Consider the following 19,547-nt stretch of genomic DNA (forward strand, 5'->3'; position numbering starts at 1 on the left):
ATAAATAAATAAATCTTAAAAAAAAAATGGAGTCCCCTATTCATTGGGGCTTCCGCAGTAGCGAGCCTAGCACTGCATAGGCAACTTACAACAAACATTGCTCTAGTGGGAGAAGGAACAGACAGTGCTCACCTGGGCAGGTAGTTCCTGGTACACTGGAACACATTGCTTTGGCTCTAAACCCGGGCCAGCTCCTTCTCCTGGGACGAGCTTGTCTTGATTCTGCACTTAAGAAGCTGCCTTCGGGTGTGTTCTGCGTTCGTGAGCTCTGTCAGGTAAATATGGCTAAAAGCTTAAGGAGTAAGTGGAAAAGGAAGATGCGTGCAGAAAAGAGAAAAAAGAATGCCCCAAAGGAGCTCAGCAGACTAAAAAGTATACTTAAAGCAGATACTGATATCTTAATGAAAGATGTGCAAGAGATAGCAACTGTGGTGGTACCCAAACATTGCCAAGAGACAGCCTAGTGTGTGAAAGATGAAAAAGATGACATGAAAATGGAGACTGAAATTAAGAGAAACAAAAAGAGTCTTCTAGACCAGCATGGACAGTATCCCATATGGATGAACCAGAGGCAAAGAAAAAGGCTGAAGGCAAAGCGACAGAACAAGAAGGGGAAAAACAAAGCAAAAGCAGCGAAGGCAGCTAAGGGGTTGGCCTGGTAGACTCTTAAAAACTGGAGAAAGGCCTCTTGGGATTGATCTTTGATAAGAGTGTGTATGTTGATTCCAGCTTCCACCAAATGAAAACTTTGTATTTTAATTTGGTCTTTTTCTTCAATTCAGACCTCAAGTTTGTTTTGGAATTTGAATAAAATATTTTCTTTGAAGAAAAAAAAAAAAAAAAAAAAAAAAGAAGCTGCCTTCGGATTAGGGCTCCTGCCCAGCAGAAGGCGTCTGTCCTTCCTATTTATGGTAACCAGGAGCAGAAGAGACTGTACATCAGATCACAGCAGTCGTCACATTTGTGGGTCTTTATGAAGGTGCCTTCTGCAGAAATCCGGCTTCCCCGGCAGTCTGCGCCCTCTCATGAGCACCCATGAGTTCAAGCACGGGTCATGTTTGCCCAGTCCACGGTGCAGTGTGGCCCATGGCACTTCCAGAAGGTCCTCAGAGCCTCTTCCCAGGAGCCCAACATCCGCTGAAGCCCCCATCCCCACCACAGGGATGCACTCCCGCCAACACCTCCACCTCGGCACCCCAACTTCTCGATGCCCTCCACAAGGTCTCCCATCTCAAGGCCCATGGGAGCCCCAGGACCACCAGCCACTGCCGCCCCTGTGGCTGCCTACACCCCCCTCCCTCCTCAGCGTCTTCCCACCCATGTCCCAGCAGTGCCTGCTGCTTCTTCCCCCAGAGCCTGGGGGTACCCTTACCCTCTTCCTCTCTTCTTTTGTCCCCCCAACAAAGGGGAAGGCAAAGTTCCAAAATAAACAAAAACTCTGGCTTCCTAAGTACTAAAGGTCGGACACCTTGCTAGGAATTTTGCTTATCTCTGCTCCCTAAGCTGAGATGTGGCATTTAGGTCAGAGATATAAAGCCACAAACAATGGAGAACACAAACATTGTATGGGGAAAAGGCCAGATTGTGAATTAGGACATCTGAGTTTGGGCAGCTCTTCCTGGGTCTATAAGAGCAAGGTGGGTGACAGGACTTCAAAAGTCATTTCAAGCGCTAACATTGTGTGACCTAAGTCATCCTTGTTTTATTGAGATTCACCATATATGGGTTTCTTCTATTCCCAGGCCCTATGGCCTGTTGCTTGGGTCTGAGGCTCCAGATGTCAGACACAGTGGGTTTCTGTCCCAGGGTCAGCCTCCCTGAAGGTATCACCTCTAACAACTAAGTTTAACTTTTCTTTTGCTCAATCACTGTGTTAGTAAATTGGGAATGACAGTTGCTACATCTAGAGTTGATATAGAAATGAAATAAAAACAAGTCCTATTGCAAAAACAAAAACAAATCCTTAGATATATTTCCATCACTGGTGGCTCTTCATTCATGTTATGTTGGGAGAAGAGTAGGCAATAATAGTGCATGAAGGGCCTCCCCGGTGGCGCAGCGGTTGAGCGCTGGGTTGCGAAGCTGCCTGCGGCCTCTGCAGCTGGTTCGATCCCCGGCTGCTCCCCGGCTGCCGGAGGAGGGTCCCACATGGCGAGCGGACCTCTCCTGCCGCCCGCTGCTCCCCTCAGCAGTGTACTTCGGTCCTTCTGCCTGCTCTGCTCCCCGCTCTGGCTCTGGTGAATTCTCTCACCCTCCCGCGCTTCTGACTGTACCCAGTGCATGTATAAACAAAACAAACAAACAAATAATAAATAAATAAATAAATAAGACATGCCTCTAGAAAATTTAAAAAAAAAAAAAAAATAATAGTGCATGAAGAGAACTAACCAAACCCATTTTCATGTCACCTCAGGGCCTTTGCACTTACTCTTTTTTTTTTAAATAATAAATTTTATTTTTATATTCCCCATACAATTGCACCCCCCCCATTCTGACCCAATCCCTCCCCTCCCACCCCCACCCCAAAAAGTGTCTCTGGGACATAGTTTTTTGTTGATTTTGATTTTCACTTTCTTATAGTTATTCATTTTCCTGGTCCCTTATTTAAGTTTTCTAGATTCCTGCTATGAGTGAGACCATCCGGTATTTTTCTTTTTCTTTCTGGCTTATTTAGCTGAGCATGATCCCTTCCAGCGCCATCCATGTTGCTGCAAATTGCATGTGTTTATCTTTTTTGAATGCTGAGTAATATTCCATGGTATATATGTACCACATCTTCTTGATCCAGTCATCTATTTTTGGGCATTGGGGTTGTTTCCAAAGCTTAGCTATTGCAAACAGTGCTGCTATAAACATAGGGGTGCAGGTGTTCTTTGGAATTGATGTTTCTGTGTGCACTTACTCTTCTTGCTGCCTGGAACACATTTTCTCCAGATAGCAAGTCTCTTTCCTTCACATTGTGAAAAGTCTTTCTCAAAGCCCCCATGGAAAACAGCATGGCCACAATTTCCTCTGGTCCTGATACATCAGCACTGTCTATATACTTCCTTGATGATTTTTTCCTACACTATTAATCCCAGTTAACTGATGTCTCCCTTCCTTCACTAATGGCAGGGATGAAACCTATCTTACTTTCTGTTAGTACTTAGAACGAGATATGAGAAAAAGGTGTTGATTTCTCCAAGAGAAGGGAGGGTGGAAGAGCGTTGAGTGACAACTAAAAGGGTTGGAACTCCATGGTCCTGCCTTTAACCTCCACTTGGTCAGGCTCTCTGAGCCCCACTGGAGCAGGGGGCAATGTGGGGCATTGGTACTTGCTTTTCCTAAGGGAAAAAAAATATTACATGTGGTGCCAGCTCTATAGCTAGCCCAGAAGAGACTAAGGTAAACAGAGAAGCCACACAAGAAAATACCTGGAGTGGGACTCCCTGATGGCGCAGCGGGTTGAGCGCCGCACTGTGAAGCTGTCTGCAGCCTCTACAGCATGGGTTCGATTCCCGGCCGGCCAGGGAGAAACCCATATGGAGCAGCAGACCTCTCCTGTCTCACCCGCTGCTCCCCTCAGCAGTGTATTTCAGTAGATCTGCCTGTTCTGCTCCCCACCCTTTCTCTGGTGAATCCTCTCACCCTCCTGCACCTCTGGCCCGTGACTCCGTTCTTGTATAAATAAATAAATCTTTAAAAACGAACAAAAGAAAATACCTTCAGTGATCATGGGGTTGAGACTATACTTGTTGCCTGGAGGAGTCAATAGGAACTGAGGTCATAGCATCAAATACAGTTGTGGGCCGGGCAGGTCGCTTATGTGAAAAGTCAAGAAAGTGAAAATATAAAATAGAACTATAACCTCATGTTAATATAAAAAAAAAAGACCCTATAATTATAACCTTACAATTTTATTAGATTTCACTTCGGCAGAGGCCTTTGCCTCTCTGGGACTCACCCTGTCAGCTATCTGACAACACACTGGTAGTAAGAAGGAGAAACTCATCTTCATGAAGAGAGATTAAATTCCCCCCATATTTCAACATAGGGGTCACAAGACTCTTTCACTGACTCTGGGGAAACTGAGGCAAATAAAATAATGGTATCCTGACTTTCAGAAGAACACCTGAAACAGTGTCTCTATTTTCAGGGGGTTGAGCTGCCAAAACAAATTTCTAGATAAAGTAGGTCATTTTGACCCCTTTAATACCTTCTTAGCACCTCAGTCCAGCTCCCCTTAGTCAGAGGTTCTACATTACACATTTGGCAGTGTACTCTTGTGCTTATCTGGGCTAGGAAATCTCTTAGTGCAGCTCGTGACTCCTTGCAGTATTGTCTCCTCAGAGGCCTATTGTTTGTTGGTGTTATTTGACTGCAAGTTTGTCATGAACTTCTTGCTTCCAAGCTCTTGCCCATTGTGTTTGGGCTACACTTCAAGGAACAGAACTTGCCAAGGAAGTTTAGTTTCCAGAAAAATAAAATGTTCTTGTGTGTGTGTGTGTGTGTGTGTGTGTTTCCCCTGCCTTTAAGGTGAAGTCTGTGCAGATCACACCTCACAGGACAGAGTCAGTAAAAAGGAGATCAGGGAGTAACTGGGCTGGGGGACAAAAAGAGTGGTTGAGAGCACGCCCTCCATCCGACTGCCCACAGAGTTGCTTGTGGCCTGAATCTGTGACATTTGTTGTGTGACCTTTCATACTTTCCTAACCTCTCTGTGCCTGGTTTATTTATTTTGTTTTTTTTTTTTTTTTTTTTTTTAAGAGGCATGTTTTTTGGTTTATTTATTTATTTATTTGTTTGTTTGTTTGTTTTGTTTATACATGCACTGGGTACAGTCAGAAGCGCGGGAGGGTGAGAGAATTCACCAGAGCCAGAGCGGGGAGCAGAGCAGGCAGAAGGACCGAAGTACACTGCTGAGGGGAGCAGCGGGCGGCAGGAGAGGTCTGCGCGCCATGTAGGACCCTCCTCCGGTGGCCGGGGAGCAGCTGGGGATTGAACCAGCGCCACAGAGGCCGCAGGCAGCTTCGCAACCCAGCGCTCTACCGCTGCGCCACCGGGGAGGCCCTGGTTTATTTATTTTGAAAGGAGAAACATAAGATGACCTTAGGCTTGATATTAGGATAAGATAACATGTGTACAGCGCAAAATTAAGCACTCAATAAATTTAGCTGCCAGAGTTACTATTCCCTGGAGGTTCCTCTCCATGATATTGTTAACCCTGTGATTAGAGAAGATCAGGGCTCATTTGTGACCTCAAAGAAAATTGAGACCTAAAAGCTTCGGGGGAGTTTGAACCTACCATGGAAGTTGTAGGTGATGGTCTAGACTTTGAATTGAGTGCTGCTCTGTCTCTTGTGAGATCTTCCCACAAGCTTGCCTTTGCCCAACATAATTTGCATCTTCTCTAAGAGTTAGTGCTTCCACCACCGACACATCTCAGCTTACTACTGCCCCCTGGTGGGCTGGGGACGTCACTAGCAGGACTCTTCCAAGAACTTCAAGTTAGTGACATTCCTGGACAGCAAGATTATCTTCAGGTGAGTCTGGAATCATTTAATTTCTCAATCTTTAGGTTCCTCGCCAGAAAAATGGGGGTAATAATAAACCCTCCACAGAAGATTTTGTGGAGAAAATCAAATGAGATCGTAGCACGTGTGAAATCTAATTTGGGGTATCTGTAGTAGTAATAGTGGCTTTAATTATTCTCCCCGAGTTCTCCTAGGGAAACTTTGTGGTAGGACTGTCCCTTAGAGCTGAAGTAGCCAGCAGGCTCTGACCAGGAATAAGCAGCATGCCATGGAAGTGGGATGGAGGGTTCAACAAATCACCATTTGACTCCAGCCAGGACCAGAAAACGTGCAGGCGAGAGACCTATGGGATCAGGTGAGGCTGGAATTCCTTCCTGCCCCACCTCCTCCAGCCCTCAAGGGAAGATAAATTGGTCCTTCTGGAAATGAGTCAATGTGACCTAATTTCAACAGGATCTTATCGGAGATTTCTTCGATACTCCCAGCTTCTCCCTCCCCCTCTGCTCCTTTTTCCGCCTCAGGGACATTCTCATTGTTTGGGTGAAGCTTTTTTTTTTTTAACCTCCAGGGAAGGCAGCCCTCAGGGAGCTGGGGCTATAAAAGCCCAGTGGAGCTGTGATCAGAACCTTTGGGCCTGCCTTCTGGAAATTTCTGGACCTCCAGTGCTCTGTGTCTCCTGGTTGGCACCATGCTGGGGAAGATCTTCCTCCTCTTTGTGGGGTGTGCCACCCTGGCCTCAGCTGCTCCCACATCATCCCCAGGTAAGTGGTTCTGTGAGGTGTTTTGCAGAACAGCAGGGTTCAAATAATCCTCTATGGTATGGGTGGGCCTAGAGCACAGTCAGACAGACCTGCCGTGAACATTGTAAAGTGAAATGGTAAATTTTATGAGTTGGTCTTAAGATGGGAATATGTGCTGAGCTCTGAGGCCTTGGCTGGTTGAGTGGCTAAGATTTGGGCTATGTGCTTGAATGGACCTAGAAAAGGTAAAAGGCTGGGCCAGGTGGGATTGGGGTAGAGCATTGCTGAATGTTTTCTGGGTTTCCATGACTACTGGGTGCTAAAGAGGTTTTATTCTATTTAATTCAGGTACAAAGTCTTATGTCCTCATTTCATAACAGAGTAAAACTCTGGGTCTATCACAAGCAAAGGAAATCAGTGAGCCTGGAAGGGAAACTTGTCTCACTGAGAAAAGGAAGATGTCATGAACCAGAGAGAGGAAGGACACTCTTCCCCCAAAGGCTTTGTTTTCTAGTTTCTTCCTGATTTCTGTTCCATTTTTCAGGGGGAGGGTATTCATTCATTTGCATTAAAATTGTTATTTTCCCTGTTCTCCCTCTGATAGCTCTCAGTGTAGATGCTGGATTTGAGGCCCTTCTGCATGTGAATGAATAATACAGCAAAGGGACTAAATTAGAGTGCTCAAAGTTTTGGCCTCATTGCCAGGGTGCCTTTAATCTGCTGAATAAGGCAGGCTCAATATCTGTAACTTTCACTCAGGGCCCCAAGTAGAACCTGTATCTTTTGCTCATGATGCCCCCCCGCCCCGGTTATGAGGCTTTTGTGGTTAACAAGACCCAAATTGCCTGGATTGTGTATTTTATAGGACAGTCTGAAAAATGAAGTCCTAGACATAGCCCTTTAAATGGCAGGAGTAGCTGTCTATTTTTAGTTGATTCCATTCTTGTTATATACTTTGGAAATAGCCATTTTCCTTGCCTCTTACTATCTCTGGTCTTATTATAGTTTTCAGGAACTTGAAAGGATTCTAGAGGAGAAAGTCTCTAGATTTTGTATTCTGTTCCAGTCCACCTAGTTCCCATTTAGAGTCACGACATCAAACACTCCTTCTTAACTGAGATGCCCCTTCCGGTTGGCAGATGGTCTTCTGGACTTTCTAGCATTTGGCAAAACAAAGACTTGTGGTGACACCTCCTTTGATTCAATATGCCCCTTGATGGTCCATATTTTCCCCAGAAGAAGAAATAACTGGGAATAGGAGGGTGTGGGCCTGGTAAAAAAATTCATGTTAGAAAGTACTCAAGCTGCCCTTTTCTTTCTGGCTGTTTTAGAAATCACCAATGACCCAAAAAATTATAATGTCATGGAGGCCTTAACTTTTAAGGCCTACATTGATAGAGAAGAACCCATCACCCAGGCAGACTCTTCGAGTGTAATGAAATTAAGCTCAGAAGACTCACAAGACACTGATAAAGAAGACAGTAATGAAGACCATGAGACAGAAAATAATAAATATGACATGATGGAGACCGATGATGGAGCAGACAGCGATGAAGAAGACAGTGATGAAATAGAATTGACCACTAGCTCAGAATTCACTAAAATAGAGTTGACCCCTTACACAGACTTTGCTAATGAAATAGTAACCGCCACTAACATGCATCTGAACTTTCACACTTATGGTAAGTGAGGGGTCTGGCTTTGGAGGCCTGGGTAGGGATTGGTGGGCCCCCAGTTTTGCATTCCCGAGAGAAAGATTTTTTTCCTCTGATGCCCTTGATTCCTAATTTAAGCTGTGGCCTCAACCAGCTTTCATTTTCTTTTCCTAGAAGTTCCTTTTGATAAGGAATCCAACGCCTATATCTTTGAGGAAGAAGCCACTGAGGCCTCTGGTAAGGTTCCTATCTATGAAAATTCAGAGAGCTCTCCCTGTGTCAGTTTCCTTGTTTATAACTCATTTACGTTGGAAATGCATAAAAATCTCCAATATTAACTGCAGGTGGACCCGTCTTCCCCAATGAAAGCCACACCACTGAGCCGGAGGCACACCTTGTTTGTAAGTTTCTTCTCTTGCCCCATCTTATTAGAGGTTTGGTACCATTTTCTTTTCTTTTTTTCTTTTTCTTAAGATTTATTTATTTATGCATGCAAGAACTGGGGTACAGGTCAGAGGTGCAGGGGTGGGGGGATGAGAGGAGTCACCAGAGACAGATTGGGCAGCAGAACAGGCAGACTGAAATAACACTGCTGAGAAAAGCAGCCGTCGAGACAGGAGAGGTCTGCTGCACCATGTGGGTAGCTCCCTGGCCTGTTGGGCATTGAATGTGCTGCAGAGGCCGCATAGCTCCCTTGTGCCACCAGGGAGGCTGATTTGACACCATTTTCAATGCTGGTTTTAATCTATTGGAAAGGATTCCAAATTTTAAAAATTTCCCAAATGCTGTCATCAGCTATGTAATTGCACTTGGAGCTTAGACACAACCTCTTGCTTTTCTAAGGTTTATCTTCCAAGTCTAATTGTCTAGCATTTGAGTAACCAAATAGGATATGAGTCCTTTCTTGAGTTTTCCAAGATTCCTTTCCTCTGATCTCTCTAGGATGTGAATTTCAGTAGAGAAATCCTGAAGAAAAGGCAACTGATTCTCTGATATATAAAATATGTAATTTAGTTAACATAGCTAAATAAAAACTGTAATACTTAGGAGTTCTGATCAGTTTCAACACTTAGCCTCTTTTTTTGGGGGGAACCTTTAAAACGGTTTCTTCATACAGTGAATTGGGTATCTGGACAGTGTCTACACATCTTACTTTTAGGCACAAAGAGAGAGGGAAGAAAGGGAGAAAAAGGACTTTATATCTTAAAGAAAGTAACTGTCACACTTGTCGTGTAGGTGTAATGTGGGAAGATGAGCTGATCTTTTGACTACTTGATCTTTTTGGTTTCTTATAATTGGTTTTCTTTTCTTTTTTTTATTTAGAAAATAAAGCCGCCCCCCCCCATCTGCTCTATTAATCACACCTTTCTAAAAAGACCCTGGACATCACAGGATTCTGAATGAGAAGAGATGCACCCAGCTGAAGCAGGTGGAGGGCACTGTACCCACAACAGGGGAGGGCGTCTCTTTACCACCTAACCTGTCCTATGTAATCTGAGCTCAATAAATGTTTATTTGAATTGAATTCTGAGAGGGTTTTTATTTGATGAGGGGACACATTGCTTCCTTATGATGTGTTAGTACCAATGATCATTGATCATTTCCTTCCTTGAAAGAGGCTCTCTGACCAGGAACCCTTCTTGATGGCCAGTTAAAAGCATGAGATGAACCTATAGAGGGGCCTTCCTGGTCACTTAGGGGTTAAGTCTCAGCGCTGGCACTGAAAAGGGCCCACTGTGATAGCCTGAGTTCAATCCTTGGCCAGGGAACTAACGCCCATGGCACAGGAGACCTCTTCTGTCTCCCCTGCTGCTCCCCTCAGCAGTGTATTTCAGTGGATCTGCCTGTTTTGCTCCCCATTCTGTCTCTGGTGAATCCTCTCATCCCCTGCACCTCTGGCCTATACCCCAGCTCTGCTACATAAAATAAATGAAAATCTTACTATAAAAGAATAAAATTCTTTTTTAAAAAAATGAACGTATGGAAAGCAAATCTACTCCTGTTCTAACAAATTACCACAAACTTGGTGACTTAAATGCATTATCTTAATTTGTGACTCCGAGGCAGAAAGGTTTCTTGTTGGGTAAAAACCTATGTGTCGGCAGGGCTAAGTCCCTTTCTGGGATTTTTAATGTACGAATCCTTTCTCTCGGACCTTCTCATTGGCCCTCTCTCATCTCCAAATCCAGTGATGACTAGTTGGTCACTACCTGGTCTGCCTCCCTGTTCCACATTTGTAGTCCTGAAGAATACATTGGGGTCGACTTGGATCCTCTGGAATAATCTCTATTTTAAGGTCAATTGATCAACAACCTTAATTCCCCTTTACCAAGTAATTTAACATAATTTTTCTCGGAATTAAATGAGTATCCTTGGGAGGCCCATTTATTATTCTTCACATCACATATAAGATCCATTAGAATACTCTAGAACTGGCTTGGGTCAATGGTGGTGGGGGGAGGTGAAAGACAATGGCCCATGCTTTTTTTTATATCATTAGATTCCTGTGATAGGACCTTTTGGAGTTTATGTAAAACAGTTGATGTACTTCACAGTGTGTTCATGCAACAGTGTAAATGACGAACTATCGTGGCAGAAGTTTACTTTAGAGTGGTGTGCAGACTTGGGAGTGGGGAGACGGGGAGTCTAGTATTATGTCTACAGTTGTGGACCCCTGTAAAATTGTAAATGGCCAAAGCAGGTCTTTTGCTCCTGCCCGGGGAAGCCAAACTTTGAAACATCAGAGAAATGGGTTTATTTACATGGAGGAGTTTATTGGAGATTGCCATCAAGGGAGTCTGTGGGAGGCTCCCCCAAAATATCGGCTCCCTGAATGGTGGAAATCCTGGAATTATCTAAGGAGGAGAGGGGGAATGTGAGGGAAGCACAAGGAATCACATTTCCAAGTCCTGGGAGGTGCCAGGCAGCCTGGACACCATGAGTCAAAATATTGACTTTCCCAGCAGATGTTTTCTTAGCAGATGTTTGTGTCTGATGCCACTTTCAACCCCTGAGGGACACAGAGAATTTTATTAGGAATGAAACACAGTTTTCAAGTTCCCAGGAATGCAGGTGGAGCCAGTTAACCTTTAATCACAGAAAGGGGTGGGGGAAGGGAGAACAAGGAATTACTAACTTGGGCCTCCCCTGGTGGCGCAGGCAGTTGAGTGCCGTGCTGTGAAGCTGTCTGCAGCCTCTGCAGTGCTGGTTCAATCCTGGCCAGCTGGTGAGGGTCCCACTTGGCGCAGCAGACCTCTCCTGTCTCTCCCACTGCTCCCCTCAGCAGTGTATTTCATCAGTCTGCCTGTTCTGCTCCCCGCTCTGTCTCTGGTGGATCTTCTCATCCTCCCGTGCATCTGGCCTGTACCCCAGTACTTGTATAAATAAATAAATACTTAAAAAAAAATAAAAATTACTAAATTATTAGGTTGTCTCGGGGAGCAATAGTCCATGTTCACCAGGGTTTTTGTACATCATGCAATAATTTCCTCACTCTTATGATGACTGTCCAAGAATATGTCAGATTTTAGGGTTCTTTATCCCAGATCATCAAACCCCTCATCTCAGGGCTTTTCTTCTAAATATAAAAAATAGTTCTGTGACTTATAAGAAATATATTTCTCGGGGAGCCTCCCTGGTGGCGCAAGGGGTTAAGTGTCAGCACTGTGAAGGTATTGGCAGCCACTGCAGCACGAGTTCAATCCTGAAACAGGGAGCTGACCCACATGGCACAGCAGACCTCTCCTGTCTCACCCATTGCTCCCCTCAGCAGTGTACTTCAGTCAGTCTGCCTGTTCTGTTCCCCACTCTGTCTCTGGTGAATCCTCTCACCCCCTGATGGAGGACAAGAATAGAAAAACTGGAAAGAAGGTGCCACAAGACCAGAAACCTGGCCAAGAGTTGGAGGTGGAGGTAGAAGGGATTAGCATAGCCATTCCAGCTATAGAAATCAAGACCCTTAGGTGCCAAAGCCTAAATCACAAAGCATAAAAACCAAGCAGGTATCAGACTACTGTAGGGAGTGTCTAGAGCACAGGCCCAAAGGTAAAAATATGGAGATCCGAGTCCACTGTACAATCTCCACACCCTGTCAGATTCTGCATAGTTATCCAAAATCAGCAACTAACCAAAGGCTCTCAAGGAGTGAGCCCCTCCCAAAGAGAAGAAGACTATATCAGATCAGTCTCCTCACAGACAGGGCCCCCCCCCCCCGCCCCCCGCAGTCCCTCTGCCCACCTGTGACTATGCAGCTGCATCTTTTCTCCGACTCTGTCCCTCTGCAGGGCAGCAGCCTCCTGCCTGCCCCTGCCCTGTACCATGTTGGGGCTTCTCCTCACTGACCTCCCTCAGCGGAGGCCACTCTCCTCAAGGCTGCCCGCCTGCAGCCACGCAGGCCTCTCAGCAAACCTGTCCCTTTGTCAGCTCTTTCTGCCCTCTTGAGTCTATGCAAGTGTCTTTTACTCTTCTGTCCCTTTTCTAATAAACCTGCTCTTTAAATTTAACTATAGTCTGTCTCGTGGAGAAACTCATCCCATGCCGCTGAAAGGGGAGCTCTGGTGAAACCTTCCCCAGAGTGAACCCAAGGACCCCACACTCCAAACCCGCTGACTCCAAAAACGACATCACCCCCCACACCTCTGGCCTGCACCCCAGCTCTTGTATGCATAAATAAATAAATCTTAAAAAAAAGAAACATATTTCTCATGTATTTACTTGGTCTTCATCTACCATTTCTGACTCACAGTTTCCAGAAGCTCTTTAAATTTCCAAAGTGTTGAGAGCAGTAAATGTGTCTTTTACTCTGTTAGTGAAAGCAACAGTTGGAAAGTACCTAAGGAAGGGGCAGGTTGCCAGGGAAACCTACAGGAATAGAAGGTTGGAACTTCCAGTCACATCCATGACCTCCAGGGAAGGGGAAAGGGATAGACTTAAAACTGTGGTTATTGTCTATATGGAGGAGGGAGGTGGAATTTAATAGCCAATGGCCAATAAGGTGATCAGTCATATGGAATGAAGACTCCAGAAAAAAACCTATGAGGAGGGAACATGAGAAAGCTTCTGGGGTGGTGAACACAGGGAGACTGGGGGACAGTGGTGCATCTGGAGACATCTGAGGAGGTGGGGTAATGTGCCTTGTCCCCAGTGTTAGGGTTCTTTGTCCTAAACTGGTGTTACAGGGAGCAAATGCTGATCTGAGTTCTGTGTGCTATTAAGTATTAGGAAACTGAATCTTATATAGAGCTTTCTTAACTGGCTTTCTGACACCACACCAGTAGGACAAAGGTGGGGGGGGGTACTTTACTGTGGACGGGAGGTAGGGGTGTAGGATCTCTCCCCCCTAACTCTGTTGACACCCAAACAGGTGAGGGATTCCTCTTTCTGGGTGTGGGGTGGAATTATGTCTGTCCAATACACCCCACAAAGGCCTCTGGGATCCCACCCTACTAGTAAGGAGCATGTCTTTACTGCTTCTCAGGTGGCCTCCACAACACCCCCCCAGTGTGGAAAGGAGGGATGCTAACTGAATAGGCATAGAAATCCAGGCTTCCTATGTGGTCTCCATGACATCAAGGGTTAGGGGTGAATAGGAGTCTCAAACTGCTAGGTGGGGATAAAGTTCTAGAACCTGGCCCTGGCACAGCCTGAGGAAGGTGGGACTCTAAGCCCCCTACTTGGGTGGGACCATGTTTTTTTTTCTGTGGTGTTTGATTTAGAACAGTGGTTATTGTCCAAATGTTTTCTTCCTTGCTGGCCTGTCTATCTGGTCCTTTGACTAGAGAGATTAGGTTTTTGTTATAGCTTATTTCATCTGTGCCCTTATTGAAATTGCTGGCTTTTTCAGCTACAAAAACGGGATTTAGAAAGCAAAAGAGAAATCTAGAGAATTCCCCATTGTGTTGTGTCTTGCGACCCTAATTCATCTGTCTTAATCTCTCCAACTTTCAGTTTTCTTATATTTATTTTATATATAATATCCAAAATTTTCAGTTGTACTTAGGAGGAGGAAATGGAAAATGTGGATATACACCATCTTTCTGAAAGAAGAATTTGGTTTACTTTAGACATAAATAAAGAAGCAGCAGCCAAATTTTCAGGTGAGGCTGGGCTTTGTTTCTCAAATTGAAGCCCCTACAGGGGGATTACTTGGAGATGCCACTGCAATGTATAGGGGTAAATAAACTAAGTCTTGTCCATGTCAAAGTGCAGAATCACTAACATTTAGATAACGAAGGAGATTTAGATATCATTAAGTTCATGAGTCATCCGAGGATATACCAAGATGGATTCCTTCTTCAACTTTCCGACTAGATAGGTTATCTGCTTCTATGTGAGTGTTTCTAGTGCTAAAGACAGAAGTTATCAGATCATCTACTTTCTAGTTGTGCTGTGTTTGTTGTTCTGGATGGGCATTCCTAGGGTGAAAGACAATAGGTAATAAGAGAGAACTTTCAGTGCCTTCATTTCTTGCTAATTCAAAGGTTGAGGTTCTCTATTCTCTATTCAAGATTTAATTGAAGGCCCTAACAGCCTTGTTGAGTGTCTGCTGCTGGTAAAGGCTAATGGCGTAAGCTGTGGTAGGCACGTGTTTCTCAGAAAAGTCCTTCCTTACTGCAAGAAAATAAAAAATATTCTTATATAGCATATAAAATTTTGAATTACAAATCTTTATCTCTTAGGAATATAATTACAGAGAATCACTAATTCCATTTACAATTTGCTAGTTTATTTTCTAGGCACATCCCAAAACAGTTACTCCCACACCTCCTGGCAGAATCATTAGCTCATTAAAAATACAGAATATAGGGCCCAGAAAATTGGCATTTTTTTAAATCAACCCATTTAATTTAGTATTTGAAAGTGCAGCAATAACATCTGCATTCAGTTCGAAAGCATGGCAAAACTTCAATTTTCCTATGTTGGCTTTTCAAATGGAATGGTCTCAGGTATTTGCCAAGTATTATGCTTCTATCCGAAAAGGAAACTCAATAAATGCAAATGATTTTTAAAAATCATTTAAGAGTTTGAGAAGATCTCAAATTCTGTAAAGCATGCAAAGTACCCTATCAAAAGATGGACACTGATTGAAAAATAAGTAGAGAATCTAAATAGACTTCTTTCGGGCCTCCCTGGTGGCTCAAGGGGTTAAGCACAGCACTGTGAAGCTATCCACAGCCTCTGCAGCCTGGCCAGGGAAATACCCACATGGTGCAAAATACCTCTCGTCTCACCCACTGCTCCCCTCAGCAGTGTATTTCAGTCATTCTGCTTGTTCTACTCCTCACTCTGTCTCTGGTGAATCCTCTCACCGCCCCCGCACCTCTGGCCTGTACCCCAGTTCTTGTATGCATAAATAAATCTTAAAAAAAATAAATAGGTATTTTCCAAATTAGGTACAGAGATGTTAAATGTCACTTGCCATCAGGGAAATGCAAATGAAAAGCATAGTGAGATACCACCTCACACTTATTAGAACCACTTTTATAAAAAAGACAAGAGATAACAAATGTCTGCAAGGAAATGGAGAAAAGGAAACTTGTGTACTGTTGGTGGAAATGCCAAGTGATACAGCCACTATGGAAAACAGGATGGAGGTTCACCCCCAAATAAAAATAGAACTAGCATATGATCCAGCAATCCGACTCCTGGGCATATATCTGAAGGAATTGAAACCAGTATCTCAAAGGGATATCTGCACCCCCTTGTTTATTACAGCTTTATTCCCAATAGCCAAGACATGGAAATAACTAAGTATCCACCTATGGATGAAAGGATAAAGAAAAAGTATCTACCTACCGACCTATCTACCTACCTACTTACCTACTTTCCTACCTATCATGGACTCTTGTTCTTCCATAAGAAAGAGTATTCTGCCATTTGCAGCAACATGGATGGAACCTGAGGAATTATGTTAAGTGAAGTAAGTCAGACATAGAAATATAGCTGCTATATAATCTCACTTATGGGTGGAATCTAAAAAAACAGGCTCAGAGTAATTGACAGTTGGTTGTTGATTGCCAGGAGCTGGGGGGTTGGGGCAAGTGAGGAATTGTTGGTAAAGGGTGCAAAGTCCCAGTTACAAGAAGAATAGGTTTTGAGGATCTAAAGTACCCATGGTGACTATAGTTAACAATACTGTATTGTATACTTGAAAGTTGCTACTAGATTAGATCCTAAATGTTCTTACTATAACAACAAAAATGGTAATTATGTGAGGTGGCAATGTGTTGACTGATCTTACTATGGTGATCACTTCTCAATATATATGTGTATCAAATCATCACATTATGTACCTTAAATATACAATGCTGGATTTCATTAAAGCTGGAAAAATAATTCCTTAATCCACAAGGAAAAAAAGTTAGTGAGATGTGGGATTATTGGAAATTAGTAGGAAGATGGTGGCAATATACACTGATTCTTAAATCTTTTCAAATGCCACATAAAAGAAGATTTAAAAGGACACATGGGCCTGTCCTTTATAGCAGAGATAACTTTTTAACAACTTTTCTACTTCTGTGGATAGTGACCTACTTATCTAAATGAAATATTCAGTTAATTTCTATTTTATTGATGGTATATTTTCTTTAGAATTTAAAATTAGTTGGTATAGAGTTAATTAATTTCCTCTATCTTGGTTCCTTTACTTACCACAAATAGCAGTCTTGAGCTTATTTATAATTCTGTCTTTGTTGTTATTAGCTTTATATTTTTACTGTTTTTATTGGCTTTATTTTATTGTTTTCTCACTATTTCCTTGATTATAACATTGATTTCACTTATTTTCCTGATATCTTGTTTAGCAATAAAAATATTTAATTCCCTGACTTTTTATGAGTAAAATGTTCACCGAATCCACAAATTTTAGCACATGGGATTCACATTTTTGTAATTTCTGAGTTACCTGTGATTTTACATTTGATTGTTTCTAACCTAAGAGTTCTCAGAAATTATTCTTCTTTTATGTTTAAATTGTTAGATGGTTTGTCAACAGTTAATCACTAAATTCTAAATTTTTTTTTTATGGTGGATGAGAAAACAGCTTACTAATTTTCTGTTTGAGAAATTGTTTTTTCTTGTTAGTTTTATTGCATAGTTGTTTTCTCTCTCTCTCTCTCTCTCTCTCTCTGTCTCTGTCTCTCTCTCTCTCTCTCAGCACTGGGTATAGTCAGAAGCGTGGGAGGGTGAGAGAATTCACCAGAGCCAGAGCGGGGAGCAGAACAGGCAGAAGGACTGAAGGACACTGCTGAGGGGAGCAGCGGGGCGGCAGAGGAGGTCTGCGCACCAAGTGACAGGTGGGACCCTCTCTGGTGGCCGGGGATGGAACCAGCGCTGCAGAGGCAGCTCGCAGCCCAGGGCTCAACTGCTGTGCCACCAGGGGAGGCCCTGCATAGTTGTTTTCTAATTTTAAAATATACTAAAATCTTCTGAGTATTTGTTTAAATTAAAATTGCCAGAATTCTAATCTTATACTGACAAAGCATGTCTCTAATGGAATCTAAAAATTTGCATTTTTAATAAGTAGCCAAGTAATTCAGATGCAGGTGGTCTACAAACTGTGGTCTAAGTGATATTATAAGAATTGTTCAATCTTTGTAGTTATTCCATAGTCACTGGAAAAAAATGGCTACATATGGGCCTCCCCTGGTAGCGCAGTGGTTGAGCACTGGGCTGCGAGCGAGGCTGCCCGCAGCCTCTGCAGTGCCGGTTTGTTGCCCAGCTGCCGGCGAGGGTCCCACCAAAAAAAAAAAAAAAAAAAGGCTACATTTCTTCAGTGAATACATCAACGTAATGAAACAGTTTTATCTATTATTTGCATCATCTTTAGCCTTTATAACATCTGTAAAAAAATTGTATATGAAGATAAATATTACAGTGTTCCTGCGTACTCATTCTAATAATTCTTGCATAAATATCATTTCATTGATTTCAAGACATGTTTTCCTTTTTCATTTCTGAAACCAATGTTTATCATAAAAGTAATGACATTTCCCATTTCTTTGCATGAATGCATTGTTGTTCATACAGGTACAAAAATCAGGAATGCCAACTTCAAAATCTGTAGCATGATTATTTTAGGGTGATTATCAGTGATTATCAGTGAAAAAATTCCCAAGAGTAATTGTGAAACACTCTTTTAGATTCCAAGAACCAATAACTGTGGGAGAGATGAGTACTGGTAAATCATTATTATCATCATCTTATCAAGAATTGATCAGTGTTAGTAGCTGTAAGAATAAAGGTGATCTTTAACCCCCGGATTTTGGAAACCTGTGATAGATATCCCATGTGGATTTTAGGATAAAGTTTTCCTTTTCTGTGAAGCAATTGGGATCTTGGCAGGGATTGCACTGACTCTGTAGATCATGTCAGATAGCACTGACACCTTAACAACATCAAGTCTTCCGATCTGTGAACATGGAACATCTTTTCATTAAATTGTGTGATTTGAAGACACTCGCTCTATGGTGATTTATTTCAGCAGTTGACACACTGAACAAAACTATCCGCAACCACTGCAGCATGAGTTCAATCTGGCCAGGGAACTGACCCACATGGCACACCAGACCTCTCCTGTCTCGCCCATTGCTCCTCTCAGCAGTGTATTTCAGTAGATCTGCCTGTTCTGCTCCTCACTATCTCTAGTGACTCCTCTCACCGTCCACACCTCTGGCCTACACCCCTGCTCTTGTATCCATAAATAAATAAAAATAAAACTTTTTTTTTTTTTTTTTTTTAGAGGCATGCTTTATTTATTTGTTTGCTGGTTTGTTTGTTTTGTTTATACATGCACTGGGTACAGACAGAAGCGCGGGAGGGTGAGAGAATTCACCAGAGCCAGAGCGGGGAGCAGAGCAGGCAGAAGGACCGAAGTACACTGCTGAGGGGAGCAGCGGGCGGCAGGAGAGGTCTGCGCACCATGTGGGACCCTCCTCCGGTGGCCGGGGAGCAGCCGGGGATCGAACTGGCGCCGCAGAGGCCGCAGGCAGCTTCGCAACCCAGCGCTCAACCGCTGCGCCACCGGGGAGGTCCAAATAAAAATAAAACTTTAAAAATAATCACTTAAAGATGGAAAGCTCAGGGTATTTATTATGGATGGCTGCGCTTTTCCACCCTCCTCCACACGCCCACCTTTCCCTCTCACTGCCTGGAACCCTCTGTCATCACATGTGGCAAGAAACCCAGCATATCACCCCAGCTCACGTCAGAGCTGTGTGGGGCTCTCCCGTGACTCAACAGGCCCAGCTGCCCGGATCTGGAAAGTCGCCAGCCAACTCCAAGAATGATGAAAAATAGGGTGTATACTGTTTGAAGCTCCATGTTTTTGTGTGGCGTGTTATGCAGTATAGTTATTGAGACCTCCTCTCCGCAAAGAGGCCTTCTCTGGCCACCTGAGACCAATTTCCAGCGTGAGTGTGGAGTCCTCACCCCTCAAACCAATGATTCTCAGACACCAAGGGTTATTTAAGAATTCAACTCAACTCAGGCTCTACACCCAGAGAGGTCATCAGGCCTCAGAGGGTAAAGACTCCACTTGAGACAACAGTCAAAAGACACTGTTACCTGGGCTTCTGACCAACACAGTAGGGGTTCCAGTGGCCTCCATTTTAGATTTCAGGTGTCTGCTGCAAGTCCAGGTT

At 43.5% G+C, this 19,547-nt stretch overlaps 1 protein-coding gene across 1 annotated transcript; it reads left to right on the forward strand.

The window, feature by feature from the left end:
- The first annotated feature begins 252 nt into the window (after positions 1 to 252).
- On the forward strand, positions 253 to 818 carry LOC119248330 (protein LLP homolog). The gene is given in 1 exon segment (XM_037515286.2): positions 253 to 818. A coding segment is annotated over 1 exon segment (381 nt). The 5' UTR covers positions 253 to 281; the 3' UTR covers positions 663 to 818.
- Positions 819 to 19,547: the final 18,729 nt, after the last annotated feature.

Source organism: Talpa occidentalis, unplaced genomic scaffold, assembly GCF_014898055.3.
Source record: "Talpa occidentalis isolate TD23 unplaced genomic scaffold, MPIMG_talOcc4v2.1 talOcc4.16, whole genome shotgun sequence".
Taxonomy (NCBI): Eukaryota; Metazoa; Chordata; class Mammalia; order Eulipotyphla; family Talpidae; genus Talpa; species Talpa occidentalis.